This window comes from Struthio camelus, chromosome 2 (genome assembly GCF_040807025.1).
Source record: "Struthio camelus isolate bStrCam1 chromosome 2, bStrCam1.hap1, whole genome shotgun sequence".
NCBI lineage: Eukaryota > Metazoa > Chordata > Aves > Struthioniformes > Struthionidae > Struthio > Struthio camelus.
Window position 1 is genome coordinate 97970185 of NC_090943.1, and position 22050 is coordinate 97992234.

Here is a 22050-nt window from a genome sequence, read left to right on the forward strand (position 1 = left end):
GTTAGGTGATGACTACCACAGTTTTCTGTATCAAACAGGATTAGCTTCCTTACGCATTCCCAACCCCCAGTTAACTGCACTTTATGAATCATCAAATTTATAACCTATTTGTCAGGTGTGGTCTGATACCTTAGGGCAAACCAAGACCCTGTTTCAAATAAGACAAGTTGACTACTTAACAGCTTGGTGGACAAGCTGTTAAACTTTTCTGAAGTCTTGGATGCATTTTTCCTCAATAGCAGAAGAGAGTAATAGCCTAGCATATTTTTTGAGAACTGTGATCACAGGTATCCCCAAAATAAAAGATTGAAGAAAAAAAAAAAGTAGCATGTTGCAATGTATAGGCTGAAACATGGTTAGAACTATTAAAAAAAATAAACTCAGAAGCTTCTGAGAAAAAAAAAAAAAGGCAAATTTTTAAACAGGGCTCCTTTTTAGAGGAAACAAAAATACTATGAGCTCTGCCAGAACTTTCCCAAGACCTTCTGGAAGCGTAAGTCTTATTTCGCAGTTTTCCCCCCAACTTCCATAGAACCTTAGCTGCTTCTTAAAAGCTTCTCAGAACCACTGTTTCAAGAACTTTTACATGGTTCTGCACGATAATACTCAGGACAAGATAACTACATCAAAGACGATACTGCATGAAAACAAAATATACAACCCACATATAGCATCCACACTAGGCATGCTCAGTCTCACTGGTACATCATCAGCAATTACTTTTTGTAGTATAGACTCATGCCACTAGCTTTATTCGGTCTTAAAAGCTCACTGAAAAGTTAAGTAGCTCAGCAACAAAGTGGTTTTTGCCTAGGCCTAGCTAACATCTAACCCAAAGGAGCTCTGCCACGTAGATTTGACTATAATTCATGAGGCATCGGAACTGACATTTTTGAAAACCTTATACGAAAGACTATCAAGATCTTCAGCCACTATCCAGATCTGGTTGGGCTAAGCAGTCTTTAAAAGGGCCTTCTGAAGTGGCCCCTCTGTTTATCTATTTCTTTCATCACCAGAAGAACATTAATACTTAGTACACAATTGCCACAAGAAAATAGATCCTGGGTAAACACACAAGAATGACTAGTAGCGACACAAGAATTATTTTGGACAAAACCACAATCAAAAGCAACATATAGACTTGCTTATTCATGGAGTTACGTGCAATGCTGACAGCCCAACATAACAGTCACAAAACTCTTAACAATGGAGAAGGCCCAAAACATGCTTGGAGATTAAAATATAAACTATGAGTTTTACCTTTCACTGCTAGAAACCCACCTGCCTCCCTCCCCACCCCCTGCCAAGATAATTCTTACTCACCCAATTGCTTCTAAAGTAAACTCCAAAGATCTGTATACAAGCTTGATTTGATCAAATTCAGTTGCCTGCTATAAGCATTGCGTTATGTTCATGTACCATACATCTCGATTTAAAGTTCTTGCAGAACACGTGACACTTACCCCTTAAAAAAAACCCTTGATCTCTCTACGTTTTCACTCAGGCTGCAAGAAGAGACTGCTCATGATTGGTATTAGTCATGACTCGAATCAAGCTGATAGAATTCAGAATACAATGGGCACCTAATGGACTTCTGAAAGAGTTTGATAGGCTGCATCTTGGAACAGCAAAGTGAGTTAGGGTATTTGAATTATTACATAACATGAATGTCCCTAACTACAGGAATAAACATTGGACCAAGTCTGGTATTTGCTGCAAATAAGTAACTTCGTTACTCATTTCCAGTATTTTGTTTTTGATACCAGCTGGGCATCCTCCCAAGAAAACTGAGATCTGCTTTCTTGGAGTGGACAGAATTCAGAGGAATGCTATGCAAACACTGATATCTATCCTCTTGATCTTTACCTATGCTTACAAAATTACATGTTAGGAAGAAATTACTTTGATGGAGAATTCAATGTAAAATGAAGAATTAACATTACTGCTTTGAAATGTTTGGTAACAGGGTAAAAAAAAGTGTTTTAAGCCAAAGGAAGCTTTCCTAACATAGACATGGCAGGCCCTCCGTGCCCAGGAGTGTACGTACTTCTGTCTGATTAAAGCAAACCCCAACATTCTATGCAGATAGCTGACTGCAAGTGAGCTTTCTAAATATGGGCTGAAAAAAAATACATTGCTCATACAGAAGGCTTTAGTCTTAAACAATAAAAACGCTAAAAATTCAACAGATACGTAACTAAAAGATAATTAGAAAGAAATCACCATTGTCAAATCGCAATAAAGAAATAATTTATTTTGGAATATAACTTGTACCAATACATTCAAACATCAAATACCACTTTTACTGACTTATTTTACAATGTACTTATTCCTTTAAAAGAGACTTTCCATGGGAGTTTTGTTCATTATCGTATTATTCTACAGAGAGAGTTTTGATCCTTTAAAAAAATAGAGATAATCCACTCAATCCCTGAAAACTCAGTGGGAGATGCAAAAGTCAGTCTTGCCCACACCTTGCAAGCAGTAGTTAAAAGGAACTAGTCACACAGGATGTCAGCTAACTTTGCTGATTAAAAAAGTAGTTCTCCTGTGCCAGGTCTACAGATGGTAGCAAGAGTATGGAGGAGGAAAAAAAAAACAACAAAAAAACCACACTGTCATGATATCACTGAAGTGTTACGACTTTGAATTTCTAGAAGGTAAAAGTATGTATTCTCCAAAGCCAATAGGAGCTGTATTAGTAACTGCAAGGAGCTAGGATTTCACCATTTACAAGGAGATCAGTTAAGTGAATAGTAATTACCAGAATAAGGCTTATAAAAGTATGGTCATTAACATGCAAAACACATTTGTGTGTAGAGAGACTGAAGCAGATTTCATATCTATGTTAAAAACATGTTTCCATTTTGTCAGCTCATGGTTTTAAGGACAACTCCTACAGTATGCTTAACTTCATCAATAAATGATGAAGTTAAGACTTCCAATAGCAAGGGAGTTAAACAGCAAGCAATTTAACAATAATACTGAATCACTTCAGGTAAACAATTTACCTAATATAGGCTAGTGGAAAAGATAGCCCCCTTTCAAATTTTAACTAAAAACAGGAGGGAAAACAAGACAGACTAAAGCAGCTAAATTCAATATACTCCCTCTAATATGCTACAAGGGAATATGGTTTTGTAAGAGCTCCAGAGCTCTATTTGTTCTCCAAAACAGAGAAGCTTTAGGATCAACTTATGTTTTGCAGCAAAAAGAGTGATGCTCAATTTCCTTCCTTAAAAGAAAAGGCATCCTTAAAGAACCTCCTGTCTTTGCTAGGCTGTGGTCACTGAGAATCTGTCTAAATCTGGAATTTCAAGAGGAATAGTCACAAAAAACTAGTTTTAGCATAGGCAGACAACTACTCTTAGGTACTCTCAGCAGAGGAATGAGCTCTTCTAGAAAGCAAATCAGAGCTGGAGCTCAGCTTTAGCTGCATCCTCACTCTCTGCATGCTAGCTTAAAAAGACAGTCTGAAAAATCCGACTTCCTAGATTAAATTTTTTCTTTGTTAATACCTTTCCCCCAACCTGCCAGGCAGGAAATGAATAGGTACATTCTGAACTAAGAGGGAGCTACTACAGACTTTCACAGCTGCAGTGGTTTTATGGGAAAACAGTCTATCTATTTTTCACTTACATCTTTTAAAAAAGTTCTGTAAATACAAAGCCAAAATCCGAAGTCAGAGAACTGAAAACTATTTCTGTACAGTTAGAATTGCTGCTTACACCAGACTAAAGACATATACAGCATAACGCAGAAAAGTCTTAAAAGGGGGAAAAACTGGGAAAACTGCTAACTTAAACCTCCTGTAGTTATGAATTTAGTAATCATCTGACGCTTTCAACTGTTGCTTTTCAAGAGAAATTTAGCAGTATGTTCTGTTTTTGCTTTTCACCTGTACCAAAGGGTGAGTCTTTCAGGTTTAAATACCCTTTTGAAAGAATCTGATGTTTAGAAATGCAGAGGGACTTTCTACTTTTTGGAATGCTAGTACAAATAAATGTGGTGCACCATATTGGAAAGAGTACTAAATACCGATACTGACCTTTAAAATCCAAAGAAATCAAGAGAAGATTTTGCATTGTATGCATGTAAGATAGCAGTAACAAGTACATCACACTTCAAAACTTTGTGGGCTTGGAAATTACAGCTATTTTTTATTTATATTGTTCTTTCCCTGAATGACATATTAACTTTTATTTCTTGTTCAGAGCAATCACCAAAAGTGCAGTTTTTTTGGATACTTTCCTACTTCCTGGACAATGCTGTTCTATAGTCTTCTGCTTCCTCCCTCTACCAAGATTTATGTGTATTTACACACATAAATCTATTTGTATAACATCTATTTTTAGCAGAATACACCCTATAGTTAAAATTAGTTCTGAAGAATTATTTTAGCAAGTATTTATCAGATACTCAGGCATACAGCAAAGATATGCTGATTACACATATATATATGTAGAACTATCTGTCTCAAGAAGATGGGAAATGACACTGAGACCATTCGAAACAATAAATCAAAGCTTCTCTATCTGAAAAAAGGGTCAAGTACCGTAAGCTAGTGCAAAGAAATTTTTAAACCTAACCTCCTTCCAAACCAAAAAAACCCACACACCTTGATGATTCTGAATATAGATACATTCATTTTAGAGAGGCCGTTAGGTTAGATATGTTTTGCAGTAATATTTTTCTTTATACAGCTTATTGAAAGTTCTTTCCTTTTTAGTGTGCTATAGTGGTTGTTCACCTTGCTAATTATTAGTTTAAAAAAGACTTATTGGCAGTGATTTACTTTAAAAAGATTAAAGTCAAAATGCTTTTTAAAAAGTTGCATTTTATAATGAAAACTCAGTATATTTTATAGAAACATCCAAAATTCTTTATTTCAAGCCGATCTAGAATTCTTACAGGCATCCACCACTTCCTCCTGACTTGCACATAATCAAAGACGGCACTCCCAACCATTAAAAAGTTAAATCGTTATTACAGTACAGTCACAAAGAAGCCAAACAGCTTTACTTTGATTAAGCAAAGCTAGAATTGCGCTCTAACAGCATTTATTTCCAGTGCATAGGTTGCTCTCTTCTCCTAAGAGCAGGCAAGAAGGGGCAATTTCCCTTAATTGAAGAAACATAGATGGTAGCTCTGTTATCAAAGCAGTCATTTCATCAGTGGAAAAGTGATAGATTTCTGGACCCACTAGACATTTTCCTCCATTGCTGTAAGCTACTTTAACCAGTTCACATGGCCTTGTTCAGAACCAGGTTAAGCATACTTGCAGGTCTCCATTACTGCTTTCATCTTTATAATCACTAATGAGGTACCACATTTGAAGAATCAAGGGGAATTTCTCTCTCTTTTTTTTTTTTTTTAAAAAAAATCAGAAGGCCATCAGTATAGCTGTTCCCTGGTCTGAGACACTGCTTCATAACCACCAGTTAAAATCTCTTTCCTTTCTAGAAGCATCATTTCCCTTCCATCAAAGAACCAGCACTAGAGATGCTTTGTATCATTTAAATGTAAAAATGTAACACAATTATTGCATTTTACTGCATTTCAAACTTCTCTTCTAGTTATAGTGGTAAAGTTAACAATTAGCATATGGAATGAATTTTAGATACTTATATGTACCAAAGGCAAGTTACCAAGAACTCTACAAATATACTACAGACAAAATATAGCAGTAAGCACTGCTATCATTACACAGTACTGTTTCATGAAACATGATTGATTGGACGGTCATCTGGAAAACAAGCTGATGACTGAAATGTTATAAAAATAGCAAAACAAGTATTTGATCATAGTAAGCATATGAACAAGCGTTAGAAAGAGGGAGGTAAGCATGATTCAATTAACACAAATCCTGCTTACACAAGGGTGCCTCCAAGCCACAAAAAGTGTAGTTTTGCTTTTACATTCAGAATCAAGATTCCACTCTGATACACGCATGGCAACCATGTCTGAATAGACTCTGGAACGTAAGCAGATTCTTCCCTACATCATGCAGCCCCGTACAACTGGTATGAATGCCAGTCTTTACTTAAATGACATTTTGCAATAGCAAGCTGTACAGCAGTTCAGAGGGGAAGGAATTAGCAGAAATGCATATACCATGCTTTGATCAGAGGTAAATTTCAAAATATACAAGGTACATGTACAGTTTGTTTCTAGGCACATCTTTGGTTACATTCTCAATATAGTCTGCTTTAGAAAAAAATAAATAAAACAGTCAAGACTTGGTTAAAGTCAGGGCAGAGATAAAACCTCCTTGGTTTTCAGAAAGCAAGACAGTACAAGTCCAAAATGATGCTGTATCACATCACATCCATAAACGATAAAATCCCAGTGCTACAGTAAGGCATGTAAATATTGAACCTGAAAGAAAAAAACAGAAATTGGGTGGAAAATGGGGACAATAAATCATTAGCTATTGGAACATTTCTTCAGAAAGCTAGGTATATATCTTGCTACAACACTATGAGCATAACCACTACCCCTTGCCCATGTAAAAAAATAAGGTTTTTAATTCACAGAACAAAATTGGGGGGGGGGGGGGAAGGGGCACACAAAAATGACAAAGAGGACAAAGGAAAAAAGTACAGGAAAACTGGTCTGGAAAAGCTATCAGAAGACTAAGAAAAAAAAAAATCTCACAGTTGCTTACCATTCCAAACAAGATCAATATGGCAAGTTATAGTTGTAGTGAGGAAATGAATACAGGATTATTAAATCACAGTAAAATATTTAACAAATAAGTAAGTGTAAATTGTCTTTTACTGAAGCTTATCAGTTTGCAATTTTTAAATTTCTACTGAAACAAACTCAACTCTTTGTTTCTAGATATCCACACAAAATATTTTTTGCCATTGTCTTCAATAGGATCACTTCAAAACAATGTAAAACTTTTTTTAAATTTCCATGCAGACTTTAATATGTTTTTTGAGTTGGGGTGGTAGAGAATGGAACTTCCTCTTATTTTAATACACTACCTTTTATTTTCTAGTAATGGTTCTCTGTAAAGGATACCCCTGAACTAGAGTGCTGTGAATGGACATCACTGTACTTGTGAAAGAAACCATTGTGAAAGGATAATCAAAATTCTAAATCAGAAGAATAATGTTCTACTGCAGACCTGAACATGCAGTAGCACTGCATACTCAATAGTCAGAGCTACACAAAAAATGTCAAAGAATTAAAACCTATCTAGAGCAGTAATATAGATACTTAACATGCAGAGCATTTTCCAATGCACATGCCTGAAGGACTAAAGATTTTAAGAATGTGTGGTGCTGAACAGTCAGAAAAGCTAAAATGTTCCAGTTTGTTGATAGATCTCCATTAAGGAGATAAATATTGTGGAAATGCACCAAGCTGCTTTTATAAAAACTATACATTTGAAACTCAGCTCAATGTCCTTAAACAGCTATCCTACGTTTAAGATAGGAATAGGAGAATTTTTCGACCCTTGCTGAGAGTCAGTAAGTCTTTTACAGTTCTCATACAGTTTACTATTACAATATAAAACAGGGAAAAGGCATACAGCCAAAGCCCATGCAAAATGACGTTGTGAATTATAGGAACCTTACTCTGGGTTAAGTACATGGATAACGCTACTAATGTCAATTGAGATTGTTTTAAGTATTTTTTGAATCAGGATTTTTATAAATGCAGTCTATTGAGAATTAGACAAGCAAAAATTGTGCTTAACAGCTTCATCATCACAAGCTATTGTCAGATTACTTACCTGCTAAATACTTAATATTGTCAAGTTTGTGCGATTCTAGCATTGTCTTCAGACCTGCAACTTCTGTGTCTATTTTTCTGTCTGTCTGAGTTAGAGCTCGATCTTGCTGTGCATGCTAAAAAAAACAAAGCAAAAAATGACACAATTTGAACAGTTTTCAGTTTATTTAGAAATTAAACCTATCCCTTTAAACTGTATTTTTGGCTCCTCCTTAAACATATGTTAATGAAGTACTTAGTTTGCATTCAAAGCTAACTAGTTCCTTCCTGGCTGATTACATGCAAGAAACTGGATAATTTGGTGAACTCGGCAAATTTATATGATTACTCCCTCCCTAACACGTCATCCAGAAAGTGGCAGAACTGGATGCCTTCTAATCTCAATCTAGCAGCATAATCATTAACTTGAACATTGGTGGGCCAAATAACAGATGAGAGTCACTGCTCAACTATACCAGTTATTGCTGATTAGTGAGTCCAAGAGCCTCTTGTGACAGAAATATATTGGAACATGAAGATTTATGGAGCATTAGAAACACTGAGAATTGCTCTTCTGACTTAAGAAGCACGTCCTCATCTTGTAACAAATTCTACCACAAAAATAGTTACAGATAAACAAATACAGAATCTGATTATGACAGAAGACAGGACTTCTGAAAAAAACGGGATGGAATTATTACTCAGAAAAGACAGAGATCAAAGACGTAAACTGAGAACAACAGCTGCTGTGTTGCTTATGTTTTCAGATCAGCACTACTGAAACACTGAATCAGTTAATGATTTACTGCTAGTCACCTTCCTACAAGTAATTCCTATGCTAAGAAATGAAACGGGAGGAAGAAGAATTTGGCAAAAATTCCTGTAAAAAGAAGCTAAATCAGTCTAGCAATTTGTTTTAGTCTCATAGAACATGGAAAAAAAAAAATCAGTAACTTCAAGAACTAATGTAAAAGTAGAACTCAATCGGGAGAAAATATTATATGCACAAAATTCCAAAACCAAATGACCCCTGAACAGTTTATGCATACATGCAGGGATCTAAAAGTATATAAAAACCTCTTTTTATTTTGTATCACACTTTGGTTACCGATATGGAAATGCACATGGAAATAATAGACTACATTTAATACATTTAAGTGCCTAAAGATATGAGCAATTTTTAAAAAAGTAGCAGACCTATAATGCAAGTACAAAAAGGCTTGTTACATGACTTAATAATCAGCTCCCAAGTTCTTACCAATTCCACTATTTCGGTCCTCATTTCGAGTAGTTTTCTTTCATTAAGTGAATACTGGTGGGGGGGGGAAAAGATAAAAATAAAAACATGATACTGTCTTTTAACTTTTTCCATATACTTTAAAGTGTAATTCTTTGGTTCCAAATTCTGTAGAACGCTGAATCTGGCCAACAAGAGTGGTTTCCTGACAACGCTTAGAGACAGTTCTGTAGACTGACTGGTATCCTTTGGGAAAAGGAGAATTTACAGACAGGTGTTTAACCACACGTCTGAGCTTTAAAGTGGAACAAATCCATCAGAGACATCTACTACAATTGCATGCATTTATATGCAGCTGGAGGAAAAGCTGGCAGATCGGCATTTCTGAAAAACAAAGAGCTATAATTCTAAACAGTAACTGTGAAACAGTTAACTAATCTATCGAGCACACAAACACAATTTAAAGAAGCCAAGATCACACTATCCCATCTTCAGCAAGGAGAGTATGGTTTTAAAATACCGTATCAAATTTAGCTACCAAAAATCATTTAGCCAGCCTATCTGTTCACCATTTGAAATGACGGTCGGAACAATACATGGCAACATCATTAGAAAGTATCAATCAAATACAGTAAGTTTGCATCTCATGTTAAGCCATTCATTTGCGGAACAACAGAAGCTGTGGCTTATTTGTAAGTTATGGTTATTTGGGGTCAAGGCAAGTAAAATCTAAATGAAAGAGGAGGCATACCTTTAAGGCAGGTTACGTTTCTGACTCATGAGCAGGCATGATTTACCTTGACATCTGTAATGGCTCCTATCCCACTACTGGAGCAATTCAATTACCCATAAGACAGCTGCTAAACCGCCAGTCTACAGCGCAGAGTATTAAGGTCATCGGGCACCCATCTCAGAATCCTCAGTTAAACAGCAATAACCTTATCTGTTGACAATCCCGCTTGGAAAGTCACTTTATTTTTCTCCAGTCTGGAAGCTTATTCCACTTTAATATTAAACTCAGATCAATCAACATAAATGCCTCAGCATTGAAAAACCGTCCTTAAAGATCTAAAGCTCTATTTGGACTTCCGACTGATCTAAAGATCAAGTTAACAGGTAGCAGAAGGCTACAAACGTGGAAAATCTTGTATCGTAAAGACAAGTAACAGCATATCCACAATTAACGAAACACCAGTACCTAAATTCTCCAAACCGAAGGAAGGGACAAAGAAGAAATTTAGCCTTTTCACAAAAACATACATTTTGAAGGTGATAAGATGGTAGAATATTTATAATTTTTAAATTAGATTCTCTTACGTTTGAGATGAAGTTTTACATCAGAACGGGACCTCGCTTAACATATTAATAAACTGATCAACACTACCAGAATAAGCAACCCATTTAAAACAATGTCATGAAGTAGTTTACCTGTTACTTTAAATAGATGCTGTTAGCCAAATATAAAGTTTCTGAATAATTTCCATTCCACAAGTTTCAATTTGATGTTTAGATTTGTTGAACTTCTGCTTTGTGTCTAGAATTCACTAGGTCTGACCCAAGAATTTTAACCTTAGCTTTAAGACAGTGAAAAACACTCTTCTGCTGCAAGGTATCAACACACATATGTAATAACACTAACATGCAAAAAAAAGGTGGAAAGGCAAGGTTGAAAAAAAGCCTTATGCTCAACAGGAAGATCTCCCCTATAGTCCAGATGTTTTTCACAGTGCAGAAGAAATTCGATATTGTCAGATACATCTTGATATTTTTAATAGCAAACTTAGAGGCACTGCGATGCATGAAGACATGAATATATATATATAGAATTTTGTACTGTACTTAGTTTTTAAATCACATCAGTATCACTGCAGATCATCACTGCATGCACAGATGCATATTAAGTAACGAAGGATTCTCCAGCAAACGTATAGAAGTATGAACTAATTAAAAGATAAAACATTTACAGCTTAAAACATTTAAAATCGCCCACTTTAGTCTTGAACAATTAAGAAATTCTCCTTTGGTACTTATTCCAAACAGGACTGAAGGATAAGAACGTTTCACTTAGTGCTTCAAGTTAAGTTAATTTATACTCAGGTCATTTCTCTTCTGAATAGCATTTTAGTAAGAGATGCATAGCGAGTCTTCAGTTATCCTGAGTTTTATTCTCAGACAGCCACAAATTCAGTCTAAGTCTCATTTATGTCCAAATAAATATGGTAGCAATGCTCTGTCCACTACATAAAATATTGGGTTAGGTCTCTTCCTCCAACTCAACACACACTATAACCTGCTCCCCATTCATCTTCACTTTTCCTGTTCATGCATGGCAAAGCTGGCAACTGAAGCAGGAAAAAAGGAGGGAAAAAAAGAAAAACAAGGACAGTTTTGACAGAAACTATAATTGTATGACACGCCACAAAGTAGGTCAACTTTCTTCAGAGAGAAAACTGACATGCACAAAGTTTGCTTTCCCTGGGAAGCAGTCAATATAATGTAGTGCTCTGAGCAATGGCCTGAGTCCAGATTCCTGGATTCTACATAAATATACCCCCCCCCCAAAAAAAAAAAAAAAAAAAAAAGGTAAAAGCGTCCCCAAATTTATCACCTGTAAAATGGGTTTAAACAGGGTTTGCAAAGCTTGATCTAAACAGTTAATACATTTAATGTGAAGGGTTTTTCTGCTTGTTTTTTAATCTTTGCACAAAATATTAACCTTTAAAAATGAATTTTACCTACTCAAAATATACTTATTCAAGCATCTCCCATAGGTAAGAGAGTGTTAGTCATTATACTAAACCACCGACACAGCTGTTTCCTAAACTAATCATTGTGAATAACTTCAAGGGGCACACACAAAAGATTCATGAATTGTACTTGAATATAGTTCTCATTGCCTAGATTAGACATAAATATTGTTTCTTCATTATGCACCTGTGAAAAGTGATTGAACAGGAAATAAAATTCATAAAAAATATCATTAAAAGGCTCTTCAATTCAGATAATGCAATTTTCTTTGAGAACCTAGAAACTATTCAAGAAAGATCTATGGGAATAGTGTGCCACATATAATGCAAAAAATCTGTTTATCTTCTAATTCCTCTTCCACATTGTTCTAATTTAAGATCCCATCAAATCAGTTCTACCAGATATTTCAAAGTTAAAAACAATCTGAATCATCACCAGTTACAAAATCAGTTACAATTATTTTCGCAATAGGATTACCTCACAAACTAGCTATGCTGTAATTCTCTTGCTATGGGGAAATGAAATATATTCAATAATAGCAGTTCAATGAAGTGTTTCAACTTAATTCAGTGCGAAAAACAAAGATATACTAATAATATAAAAAACCTCAGGCAACTAGTCAGCATTTTTAAACATAAAGATTTAATATATTAAACTGTACCTTGTAAATCCCAATATTAAAACAGTATCAAAATATGCAGACAGACTAAGAACAAATACGCCACCGTATACTAGAGCAGCATACGGATAAGTAATTTGGACTGACACCAACTTGAAGATGAATGATACCACAGATCAATAAGTAAATGATGCTCTTACCCAAATTTGAAGATTACCTAATGTTTAGATGTTTCTAGAAGAACGTCACCAAAACTTACCAGTTCTTTTACTCTACTCTTCTCTAGGTTGAGGTTTAACTTGTTATCTGCACAAACTTTGGTAATTTCATCCTAGTGGAAAAAATTGATAAAGCAGCAAGCAAAAATTTCTCTCTAGTCAACCATACGCAAACACACGAGACAAATAATTGTGCCCTTCATAACATATCTCGAGAATCAAGCTTCTCTCTAATTAAGGTGCGTCTTTTTCCAAAGCGTGAAGTATTCCTATTCTTCCCCCGGGGCAACATTCACGTTCTACAGGACGAATTGGATCTCAGAATCAAAAACTAGCAATCGCTTTTAAAGCCAGAACACTGAGAACTGAAGTTAAATCGGCATCTATGGAAGGATGTGCTGTTATGAATACTTTACATATCCCATGACTCACTCAGATTTCTGGAAATCTGTGCCTACCTACACGTTTAAGTTGTACTTTATGAAGCAATCTTGATGCTCAGAACAATGTCAAAAAGCATTTCTAAACTTTCCAATTTAAAAAAAATATCTGTTTATAAAGAAAACATTTAGGGCTTTTAGAAAAAGCTAGAGACATCACAGACCTCAGAAAATTTTTATTATATTTTTAAAAATTCAATATATATTTTTAAGCTACCATAAAGCCTTTTATTCATGTTTTAGTTTATCAACAGCTGTAAGTGATTCTTGCTTTTCTCAGTGACAGCTGCCATTTTAATGCAACCTCCCGGCAGGAATTCCAGGCAGCTGACAGTTTGTCATAAGGCAAACTGCTCATCAGATGAACGTGTGGGAGAAGCAAAAGACTGATAATGTTCCAGGAAATTCTACTATTAAAAACAAGCGAGCATCTCTCAAGTAGGACAATGTTAGCTAGTTCACTAAGTCAGTATGAAAAATAATTACATTCAAATAATTTCTGTTTTAGCATTTTTGAACTTTCTTAGCATTTTTATAATTAGATGTCATTACAACAGATATGTTACAATTTAGTGAAATCAAAAAAAATTATTTCAAATTTTGTGAACAAACTTACACAACATTGTGCCATTCTGTGTTTTAGAAGAAAGACCAAGTATGAGTAAATGCAATTATCACAAGGACAATATATTCGTTTTATATTTAAGGTTAAAAGTAAAATTTTAAGACATCTAGCTTTTACACAAAGATGACTCAAATCTCTGGATGTTCTACAACTAGATTCCTCTAGCTCCAATTAAATGCAACTAAAACAATAAAATAAGTTATAATTTAAAAATCAGATTCCTAACTTTTTAAAACTGGATTCGGAAAGCACAAATGCATTAAGAACTTCATAACACAGCACAAAACACAATCAGCCCTGAGAAATCTACATTCTCCTTTTGGAGACGACAGCACAGTGTCATCTTTATTATTCAGGATAATAAAGACATGACAAGGAGGAAGCTAGGCTGAACTTGATCAGATTGTCAAAATACTGATTTGTCCTGCTAACGGACAGTTTCATGGAAAATCCTAAGGCAGGAAAGGTGTTCCATCCTTTTAAGCGAGAGTGACGTGGTAAACAGCTCTTCTCAAGTTAAGAGGACTATATTTCCTAGAGAGCGGTAATGATATTTCCCAGTTTCCAATCTTAAATCAACTGCTTTTGCAATAATTTTTCTTTCTGTGTAAAGGCTGCTTATGACTATACACCATTGAAGGAGTAGGTTTTGAGACAATGTTGTTTCTGATGGCAGAAAGGTCTGTTTGAACTATTATTCCAGAGAAGCAAACCATAAAGACCAGAAACACAACATCAGTTATTAAGCCTAATAACAACCTGTAGACAATTAACACACTAAGTTTTTGCCAAAGACTCTGTTTTCTTCCTCAAGTCATTTGCTTCCAAACAAATGGGACCAAAACTCTTAAAGAAGTCATTTAAAAGCTCTTGTAAATTCTGGACCGCTAAGTCTTCAGAAAAAAAATATAATGACCAATTAGTAAGTGCTGTAATTTTGAAAATACCTTGCATTTTTATATTAATAAGCAGCCCTAAATGCAGAACTTCACTCAGCCTTAACTACGACATGGCAACTGACCACTTTCTGAATCTGAATTAATGACATGCAAGACAGATAAACGTCTTCAGTTAAAATTTCTTTACCATTCGTACTGCTTACAGTACTCTCGCACCATAAGTTAAGTATGCATCAAATTGTCTTTGCTACAGCCACTAGTGTATCACCACTTGCAATTCCAGCATCCTATACATGACAATAATCAGGCACAACTCTTTTAAAAAATTGTTACTCTAAGATTTTACTTTAAGTAAACTAGACAGAGGTTAATTCTTAACCATGCTGGCACAGTATCTTACCATGACTTGCTTCTTTATCTGCAGGAGTTCAAGTTTTATTTTCTGGTAGGATGAAAAAACATACACTTCAATATTCTATATAAAAATACATTGTCTAGAAATACTGCTACTAAGTCTTCCCTTAGTAATAAGTGGGTTATCTACTTGTTTTCATCTGACTGTGCATGAACTAACAACCTATCCTCTATAAAGATCCCTTTAACCTATCTTCTTTTGTATATATTCATTTAACTACGTGTAGGAATTTATGAAATAGTCATTGAAAAAGGTAACCTTTTAGTACTTTTCTTTTTCTTTAATCTCCAAGCATACAGAATCCATAGCCTTCCTGGGCAACCTGTTCCAGTATCTGACCACCCTTACAGTAAAAAAGTTTCTTATGTTTAAATGGAATTTCCTTTCACTGGGCACCACTGAGAAGAATCTGGCTCCATCTTCTTTATCCACCCCCCACCCTCCGTCAGGTTTCTGTATGTATAGGTAAGATCCCCTTGAACCTTCTCTTCTGCAGCCTGAACGGTCCCAGCTCTCTCAGCCTCTCCTCCTACGAGAGAGACCCCAAGCACTTGATCATCTCTGTGGCCTTTCACTGGACCCACTCCAGTAGGTCCCTGTCTCTCCCATACGGGGGAGCCCAGCACTGGACCCAACACTCCTGATGCGTCTCGCCAGGGCTGAGCAGAGGGGAAGGATCACCTCCCTCCACCTGCTGGCAATGCTCTGCCTAATGCAGCCCAGGAGGCTGTGGGCTGCTTTTGCTGTGAGGGATCATTGCTGCCTCCTACTCAACTTGGTGTCCACCGGGACCCCCAGGGCCTTCTCTGCCAAGCTGTTCTCCAGACAGTGGGCCTCAGCCTGTCCTGGTGCAGGGGGTTATTCCTCCCCAAGGGCAGGGCTTGGCATTTGCCTGGGTTGAACTTCATGAGGTTCCTCTCTGCCCCTTTCTCCAGCCTGCCAAGGTTCCTGTGAATGGTAGCACAGCCCTCTGGTGTGTCAGCCTCTCCTGCCAGTTTTGTATCATTTCCAAACTTGCTGAAGGGGCACTCTATCCCATTGTCCCTGTTATTAATGAAGAGGTTAAACACTACTGGACCTAGTAGCCATGCCTAGGGTACAAGGCTGTGGTTGTTTTTTTTTTTTTTAACACCTTAGAAAAAAATAAAACAAGTGCTAGAATAGCACTTTCTACAATATTGATTTTTACCTCATTTTCTGAGCGTAGTGCTGAAAATTCACTTTTTTCCAGAATAATCATATCCTTTTTTACACCACCAATATGGGACATTATTTGTTGAAGAGCAATCTCCTTTAAAAGAGGGACAAAAAACCACTCAGGTCATATTGTAACTACAATGCTTTTTCTCATTTGTGCATACAAATATGAGAGCCTATTTTGGTACCCTAAAAATTGTTGAATTAAAAATGTCAGAATGATTGTCTTAGTTTCAGAGGACAAGATAAATTAAGATAAAGTGACAAAACAAGCAAGTTAAGCTCGAAAGTTAGTAATGCTTGACAAAATTAGCAGTACTAACACAGACCAGAATGGCTAAATTGATAGCAATTAATCAATTAATAGGAAACAATTCATTCCAGGTATTCAAATTCTTAAGCTAGCAAAGGCATTAGGGACAGATGAGATGTCCCTGTGCTAAATGAGGAAAAGTGGCTACTTTTGTTCAGAAAAGCTGAGCAGAGAAAGAAGCAGAGATGCAATGACCTGCTTGTTGTAAAATACAAACAACCACGGGAGAAATGATCCCTTTTAAAATTATATTCTTTGATGGACTGTGCAACAAATTTGACACAGAAGGAAGCACTCCTACTTCTGCTTTGCCTGAAGTCTAAGATCTAGGAAGCACAGGCTGAAGCTTTCTTAGATATAAGGGGATACAAAAATTCCACTTCCTAATGAGATGCCCTACTGCCAAGACTATTACACAACGAAGGCAGAAGCTGCTGTTTTCTCATGTTTTAAGAGTGGCCTCGTTACCAAGAAATGAGTGAAATGCCTGTGTTCAGAAGGTAACCTGGGACTGTGAATCCCAGACTCACAGAGCAGCCCTAGAGGAAGCAGCCCTTCAGCTATGCTTCTTGTCAGCACTGTTTATTTGACTAGCTTAAGTATCAAGAAATTCAAGCATACTAGACATCGTGAAACCCATCTGAAGATGCTCAAGTTCCACACGAGGTGAATTGTGTCTTACTCTGAAGTTCGGCTTCATTTCAGGAGCCAGCTGCCTAAAAGCTCAACATGGCAACATTCAACATTGCACGTTCAATTCCTTATTTGGATCTAGCTTTTTATAATCTGACAGAGGTCCACCAAAAATCAGAGTCAATATTAGAACAAGAGGCCTTGCTTCCAGACACTGATTTTCATTAAAACAATCATTCCTTCACAAATCAAAGCTAACAATTCAGTTCAGTTCTATGCAGTTTCCTGGTAGCCAGGAGGGATCTCTGTTTATGCCCAGCATTATCAGTCTTTTTCCAACCAACTTTTATTCACTTCCTCCCACCAAGATGTACGTACTGGATAGGTGTAGAGGGTACCAGGAACAACATAAGCATCAAAGGAAAAAGACAGATTTCAATCTTGGCATCCAAAATATACATGTTCCTGTAAGTTACCAATGTATACAACTTCAAGCATGTCTTAGAAGCATCTTTTAAGAAAAAGCGCTCATACCAATTCTAATACAATATGAATGTCACGATGACAAAAAGAAATAAATAAAAAAGGGCCAAATAACAGACTGGTAAATCTTCACTTCCTTATCACCACTCTACAGAAGAGCATATACAGGCGCTGTACCTATTCATGTCCATGCATCGAGTACTATCTCATACTTCTGTCAAAGTCTTGTTACCAATTCTATTTTAAATTACAACAAAACTGAAAATAAAAAAACTACCTGTGGTTTGTGTACCAACTCACAATAGCTATATTTCAAGGTCCACCACAACACTTCCTTATGTATATGATAAATTCAAGACAAAACTCATTAGCGAGGAGATATACAGGGATGCTTGTTCTTCATCTTCAAATTTTTGAAATATAGTGTCTGATGGTAATAAATAAAATAGCAAGGTATGTTTCATTAGCAGGCTTTCATGCTAGGTTTTGATTTGTTTTAAATCCACCACCTTCTTAAGCTAACCTGTTGTACTTTGGTGACCATGTCCTTGTAAATCATCTCCAGGTTGGTGTTCATAATTTTCACTAAGGCAGATACAATGACCTCTGACTGCCGGGTAGTGAACCCTAGGCAAAACAAAACGCAGTAATAGTCAGAAAAACCTAAGTCTGGACAGTTTACAGAGATACCTCTTGCTAATACTCATCACTAGATTAAAAAAAATCATTTATGAAAAACAATAAACCATACTCCTCTCTATGCAGCACTAAAAAAAAAAAAAAATACCACACAACCCGTCGGTGCATCCAAGTACCTCCACTCAAAATTTTTCCTGTGACATAGCATAGCTGCTTCTACATATAGCAGTATCACAATGCTAGCAAGACAACGTGCTGGAAATTATTTTTCTAAAAGTATTATGGAATGTTGTCTTTCACGTGCAGTTATTTCTATGGCAGTAATTCTGACCTTTCAGAGTAGAAACCTACTTTCAGTATACTATAAATAGTACCACAGAAAATATGCAAACCCCAACAATTCAAAACAGAGCTAACTGCTCTGGTTTTAGGCCTAGAAGCCTCTGAGTCCCTACAAAACTTTGTAAGTCCTCTCAGACTCAATACATTATGAACTAATCTAATAATGTTATCATGTAAACAATCACAGCATTCAAGTAGCCAAGGGTAAAACATAGCCCCCAGAAATATTATCACCTTTGTTTTTTTTCAAAATGCAGGAAAAAATTTTTTAAGAAGTCATAAACAAGATTTAATCATTATGAAGACTGTTGCAAAAGCATGATTGCTTCAAATTAACTAGCAGTTAAGTGTTAGAACATATAGATAGGGTCTGCAACTGAATCACTTTCAACAACTGAGCTGATCTAATAGCTTGCCACCACTAACAGGAAGAGATACTGCTCCTCCCTCTCTTCTCACCACTCCTCCTGTTTTGTATGGGCTCTGGAGCTCAGCGAACCGCTCAGTGAACTCATCAAAATACCTTCTCAGAATACTAGTCAAGTAGAAAGATTTGGATGGTTTCCTGAGAACTAAATTGGCACAAGGAAAGAGATGAAACCACATGGCTAGCGAAAGGGATTGGGACCTCTCCTCTTCAAGGATGGCAAGCTGTTAGAAATCAACTCAGCTGTATATACCTTCACTCTGAGTCTGACTTCAGTAACATTAGCATGAATCCAAAATAATCTGTTCTCTTATTTACACTTTGGCATAAGAAGAGCAGTATTTTATACAGTATTCTACATTCTATCCCAAGAGCTGTATTTTTATATAATACAATAATGTATATTCAATCAAGGATCAATATTCAAGACAGTATAATATCTTATCACGTTTTCAAGGTGCTATCTACTAAATATGTAATCTACATTTTAAAGTGTTACCTTGAAATCTTTATTAACGCTCAAATTTTAGAATTGAATTTTTCTTTAGTATTTTTAATTAGCAATAGAATAATAAATAATTCCGCTCAAAGTTATATAAGCTCAAAGTATCCCATTCAAAAAAGAAAAAAATCTGCATGTTCTCACCTCATATTTATAGAAAACATTTCATAAAACTGAAGTTATAACATTAGGTGTCAAAGAAAAGTAATTAAGCAAACTTCATAAACTGAAATATAACTAATGAAACGACATCAGAAACAGTTACACATCTCTAGCAAATTACCATTTTCTTCCAAAAGGCACACCAGCGCATGAGTGTCAAAAAAAAGCTTCCTGTTTCCTAATAAGGAAAAATTCCCCTTGCTTTGTAGAGATGATGGTACAGAGATGCTTACACCTGTAAAGATAAACAAAATATAAATCTGGTTTTATGAAAGAAAACTAAACCAATGCAACTGTTTCCCAGGAGTTTCCTTACTACCCCAAATAACTAAGAAATTAATTTATTTCATTTCTCACTAAATATCATAACGTGCATTCGGATTATCACAACAGCTTTCTTGAAACTGTAAAGGTTTCTGATTGCCAAGTGCTATGACAAGAGCTTGAAAATATAATGAAATGCTACTGCTGCAGTTCTAAAATACTTTCCAGGAATATCATGTCCTGGAAGAGTGTCACCACATGTCAGGGTCTTAAAATTGTTCCTTTAATGTATTAGCATAATCAGTGGTGGGCACTTCATAGGTCTGAGGACTTAATCCACAACCTCTTTCCATTCTTTAGTAAAGAAGTGAGTCTTCGTTCATTGCTCCTTAGACAGAAAGCAGCCATTTGCAATTCAGTGTTCATTATTTTACAGAAAATATACGGAATATTGCTTGCAAAACTAAGACGGTGCAGTTCCAACTTAGACATCTTGGGAAGCTGTTTTTGGTTTGGATGCACCTGGAAAGATAAATTGTTTTTAAAAGAACTACTAACACGTTCTTCAAATATCAGTATTACACAAACGGTGCGTTCAGGGAAACTTAATACCAGCGCACAACCTAGTCGGCAGAAAAAATGCAAGAAAGAACAAGACATAAGTTATCAGGAGGCAGAAGTTTGTGTCCTCAAACATCTTATTGTCTAAAGCTCTTAACCACAAAACACAGCTGTGTTCTAGCTGCCCTCCCTAAAGCTCACTACAGCGTAACTGATTTCGGGTTTGGGGTTTTTTTCTTGGTGGGGCGGGGAGGGGAACTCTCCTAAAAAACGACCCCCGCCGCCAGCCGAAAAAGCCGCCGAGGGCAGAGGCGCTCCCCCGCCAGCCGCCGCTCTCAGAGACGCGCTCCCCAAGCTGCTGACCACCCTCCCCTCCCCTCCCCTCCCCTCCCCTGCCCTGCCCCGCCCCGCCCCGCCCCCCCGGTCCCCGCGCCGCGCCGCCTCTCACCGCGCTCGCCGTGCGGCCCGCACTGCCCGCGGCCCGGCCCGCCGCCGCGCCTCCCCCACCGCGCGCCGCCGCCAACGGCCGTAACGGCCGCGCGCTGCCAGTCGCCGAGGCAGCGGCGGGCGGGGCAGGGGGGCGCCGGACGGGCGCCGTCCGCCCCGAGCGGCTGCAGCAGCAGCAGCAGCGCCCGCCTCCCGCCGCTCACGGCCGTAGCCGCAACGGCCTGGCCCCTGGCCATGGCCGCGCCGCCCGGGGCCGACGACGGGAGGAGGCGGGAGGGGAAGGGAAACCGCCGCCGTTACGGGGACGACATCGCTGAGCACGCGCCGCCGCGGACCCTCGCTTCCGCCTCCGGCGCGCCCGGCACGTGGGAAAACACTCGGGTGACGCCAGCGTGACGGCGGCGGCGGTTGATCCTGTGGCTCGCGCGCAGCCGCGGCGAGAAGAGCCGCGCGGGCGGGCGGGTGGGCGGGAGGAAGGGGGAGGTGAGGGCGGGAAGCCGCCTGAGAGGCGTCAAGCGGCGGTGGCGGGTTACCGCGGGGACCCACCACGTATTTCAGGGGAAAGAGTCGCTTTTGAAGAGGCAACCCCCGTCCTTCCGGGCAGGACTTGCCGCCCAGTCGGGCCCAGCCGGCTGAGGTTGCTGATCTCACCCGCCAGGGCTGCCGAGGCAGCTAACGCTCACAACTCGTCAACAAACGCTTTCTTTTCTCACTTTTTTTCCCTTTATTTCCATTTCGGTGACGTCTCAAACAAGCAGGGGAATGCCGTAGCTCTAATTATCCCAGAAAATGTGCCCAGAGCTCCTTTTCTTGTACTCTTTCCCCTTCCCCCCGGTATTACCACGACGGTGTGGTACGAAGGGGCCTGGTTGGTCCCGGCCTAACTCTGGACCAGGCGAGCGTGACCTGCCCCAGCGCTTCAGAAAGGGTAGAATCTGCCATGTCCTTTCCAAGCCCCAAAACCTGCTTCCAATAGTATTTTTCTTGCCCCGCGCTGGATGAGGATAGGCATTTTGTGAAGAAAAGCACATTTCAGGCATGCCTTTCCATCCATGAGGAGGCTGAAACGGATGTGGGGTTTCAAAGATACCAAGTCACTTGCAGAATCAGGCAGCTCCATAGATCCTTAATCCTTATACAGTCGCTATAGACGT

General features: G+C 38.0%; 1 protein-coding gene across 2 annotated transcripts; it reads right to left on the reverse strand.

Annotated features, from left to right (window-relative positions):
- Window positions 1-2233: 2233 nt before the first annotated feature.
- On the reverse strand, window positions 2234-21230 carry MCUR1 (mitochondrial calcium uniporter regulator 1). 2 transcript variants are annotated; one of them, XM_068931725.1, is made up of 9 exons: window positions 20898-21230; window positions 19746-19859; window positions 18076-18179; window positions 16116-16217; window positions 14912-14953; window positions 12589-12660; window positions 8984-9037; window positions 7748-7862; window positions 2234-6378 (listed from the first exon to the last, which is right to left on the reverse strand). In XM_068931725.1, the coding sequence occupies exons 1-9, from the start codon at window positions 21130-21132 to the stop codon at window positions 6323-6325; spliced, it is 894 nt and encodes a 297-aa protein (XP_068787826.1). In that variant the 5' UTR covers window positions 21133-21230; the 3' UTR covers window positions 2234-6322. The 2 variants fall into 2 exon arrangements, with proteins under 2 accessions (XP_068787826.1, XP_009687049.1); XM_009688754.2 differs by lacking the exon at window positions 20898-21230 and adding an exon at window positions 20232-20355.
- Between the last annotated feature and the right edge of the window lie 820 nt (window positions 21231-22050).

What these genes read in the sequence shown, in the direction of transcription:
- MCUR1 (XM_068931725.1), bottom strand. Translation starts at nt 21,132, where the DNA reads ATGGCCAGGGGCCAGGCCGTTGCGGCTACGGCCGTGAGCGGCGGGAGG. An exon ending in CGGGCCGCACGGCGAGCGCG is followed by an intron (nt 19,860 to 20,897) that starts GTGAGAGGCGGC and finishes TTATCTTTACAG; the next exon opens with GTGTAAGCATCTCTGTACCA. An exon ending in AGATAAAGAAGCAAGTCATG is followed by an intron (nt 12,661 to 14,911) that starts GTAAGATACTGT and finishes TTTTTCCACTAG; the next exon opens with GATGAAATTACCAAAGTTTG.